Below are 2628 nucleotides of genomic sequence, written 5' to 3'. Positions count from 1 at the left end.
TTAGTAGAAGAGGTAAAATGCAGTGAGAGGTGGGTCTGAAAGGGCTGAGTGGGGTCTGAGGTATACTTAGCTAAAGCACATCTTGTCCAGAAACGTCCTGCCTGGGTCTGTAAGGTGACCAGAAGGTCACTGCTGGGTGCTCTGTGCAGCAGATTTGAGTAAGTGGGATACTTTGAAAGGGAGACAGAAGTCCTGCAGTCAGCCATGCCAGTAAGGTGAGCGAAAAACTGGAGAACAAAGCTTTGTTCCAGCTTGCTTCTTCCCTCTGCCCCTGTGTTTCCGCAGCACCCACATCCAGGTGGTCAGCTTTGACAACCAGCCGTTTGCCCGCACATCCTGCGGCACCGAAGGCTTCCAGAACGCCAAGAAGGGAACTGCCATCGCGGCACAGACCGCGGCCATGGCAGCGGCAGTGGTGAGTCCGCACCCGTGATTCCCTCCTCCAGAGGGGAGCACTGACTGCCTGGCCCAGACCTGGGCACTGGCCTGGCTCACAGGCAGCACTCCAGAGCTCTTCCACAGCATCCCAAGTTTCATTTGCACGCAAAGCGTTTGGAAGAGCTGTTAGAAATGCCCCGAGAGTGAGCTGAGCTGTGCAGGTTGTGATTGGAAACGTAACTTGGAGCCTGTCCTTTCCTAGCGCCGGTCTGCACAGCCTCCATTTTTCCTAAGTGAACATTTCTCAGCCATTTTGGGAATGTAGCCCCTGAATCAGCAGCAGTTCAAGCTTTGCACCATAGGGGACTGAGAAATAGCTGTAGTTGCTGTCTGGATGTTTCATATTTGCTCTCTGCCACAGGAGAACTGAGCTCCAGCCAGCAGTTCCAGTCAGAGAAGGTGATGTTCCTTGCACCTGTAGTTTCCAGCTGCATATGGTTTATTGTAAATCTTTCTAAAAACCACGTGGGTGTCCAGGTGGAGGAGATGGGGCTGGCTGTGTCACGGTCCTCATTACAGCAGAATGAGGCAAGGTGAAACTGAAAATTCTTATCCTAAATTAAGTGGAACTCGCTCCAGCCTTTCATGCCAGAGGAGTTTGGTGCCACTGCTGGCCAACAGCTTATTGTGGTTGACTCAGAGGGATATAAGAACATCTTCACTATTAATCTGTGCTCGTTGGAGCCTCATAATAGCTGCGTAGCTGTGCTTGGACTGATTTATTCTGTCACTGTTGTTAGTACGTTAATTGCACCAGAACACAATGAGAAAGAGAGCCAGAGGTGCTCCGTCCACATGGTGGCAGCAGGGCTGTGCTCTACAGCAGTTCTTCATTTCCAATTTGCAAGCTCCTAGAATTTTTGCACTGAAGGTGTGGACTCCTGCACAGCAAATGTAAAGCTTGCCTGCTCTTCTCATTTACCCTCCAGAAGGAATGCACTGCTCGCAGGGGAGAAGTCACCACATTAGAGAAGGGAAAACAGCTTAGAGTTAGTCCTTGTTAGTCCCTTGCCACTTCAGTCATGTATCTATGGATATGTCCTTTTCTGCCCTGGCTTTAGGTCACAGATAGTTTTATTTGAGAGCTTTCTCTGTGTGCAGAGATGACAGTCTAGCACAGAGGTTTTCTTGAACTGCCATGGTCATACCCCAGCCTCCTTTGCTCCTAATGTCTCTGCAACAATCCCCATATATGTCTTCTGTATCCCTTACTACCTAATCTTTATTTTTACTTAAATACTATTATGATAATGAAAGACAGCAGGGGAGCCCGAGTTTATGTCAAAGAGAACACTAACCAGTTGTTCTTTTCACAGAAAGCACGTGGGAAGGGTGTACTGCACGTGCGAGTCATGGTGAAAGGACTGGGACCAGGACGCAAAGTAGGTGTTGGAGTTGCTTTTCCATACTTTTATTTTCTCAGGCATCATGCATGTTTTCTAAACTCAGGCTGGTCTCAATTAACTTGGTTTTTCTGAAGCTGATATAAAGGATTCCTCACCCAAGTGCCCAGTAATGAATTTTTAGAGTCATTTGAATTTTTAGAGTTATTAGAATTTTAGAGTAATACTATTTTGGAGGTAGAATAAAAGCTGTATTTGGAACTTCTTATGGATAAAGTAGGAAAACTGATGGGAAAGCTCAAGAAAAGACTAGAGCAGATATGTTTAAACTGGGTTTTCCAATATGAGTTACTTATTTTTAAGAAATACAAAGTGAGAACCATTGGAACGAGTTGATTTTCAGATGGGGGATTAAACTATTTTGCCCTGAGCTTTTTCCCTTCTCTGCTGTTCCGTGTGTTGGTAACTCATCTGCTGTCTCGTTGCAGGCTGCCATCAAGGGGTTGACCATGGGAGGTTTGGAGGTCATCTCCATCACCGACAACAGCCCGGTCCCCCACAACGGCTGCCGCCCACGGAAGGCCAGGAGACTGTGAGGGGCAGTGCAAGGGACACACAGCTTTCAACATCAGTTCATCAGGGACTGAGTTGAGTGTTACTCCTGTGACAGAGTCTGGAAAGCCACCCTCCCTGGAAATACTTGTTGAGGGAAGCTTGGAGAGACCATCCTGAGCCTTAAAAATGCAGGAGGTAGAAGCTGCTGGTGAAAGCAGGAATCTGTGTATTCCCTTAGTGGGAAGCCTCGTGGCTACAAAGTTTGTTGATTAAAATGTTGGTCTTTTGACAG

The 2628-nt window shown here is 47.4% G+C and overlaps 2 protein-coding genes across 2 annotated transcripts in view; one reads left to right on the top strand and one right to left on the bottom strand.

Moving 5' to 3' along the window:
- MRPL46 (mitochondrial ribosomal protein L46) overlaps window positions 1-2628 on the bottom strand; it is a 19699-nt gene that overhangs the window by 3501 nt on the left and 13570 nt on the right. The window lies entirely within an intron of this gene.
- The window catches only part of MRPS11 (mitochondrial ribosomal protein S11), a 3411-nt gene extending 783 nt beyond the window's left edge, over window positions 1-2628 (top strand). Inside the window, exons 3-5 of the mRNA XM_008640093.1 lie at window positions 286-415; window positions 1755-1820; window positions 2270-2628. Of these exons, the coding sequence (XP_008638315.1) occupies window positions 286-415; window positions 1755-1820; window positions 2270-2377 (304 nt within the window). The 3' untranslated portion in view covers window positions 2378-2628. The remainder of the gene's footprint in view (window positions 1-285; window positions 416-1754; window positions 1821-2269) is intronic.

This window comes from Corvus brachyrhynchos, unplaced genomic scaffold (genome assembly GCF_000691975.1).
Source record: "Corvus brachyrhynchos isolate BGI_N302 unplaced genomic scaffold, ASM69197v1 scaffold97, whole genome shotgun sequence".
NCBI lineage: Eukaryota > Metazoa > Chordata > Aves > Passeriformes > Corvidae > Corvus > Corvus brachyrhynchos.
The sequence above is the reverse complement of the archived record's forward strand: the minus strand, read 5'-3'. Positions and strand labels throughout refer to the sequence as shown.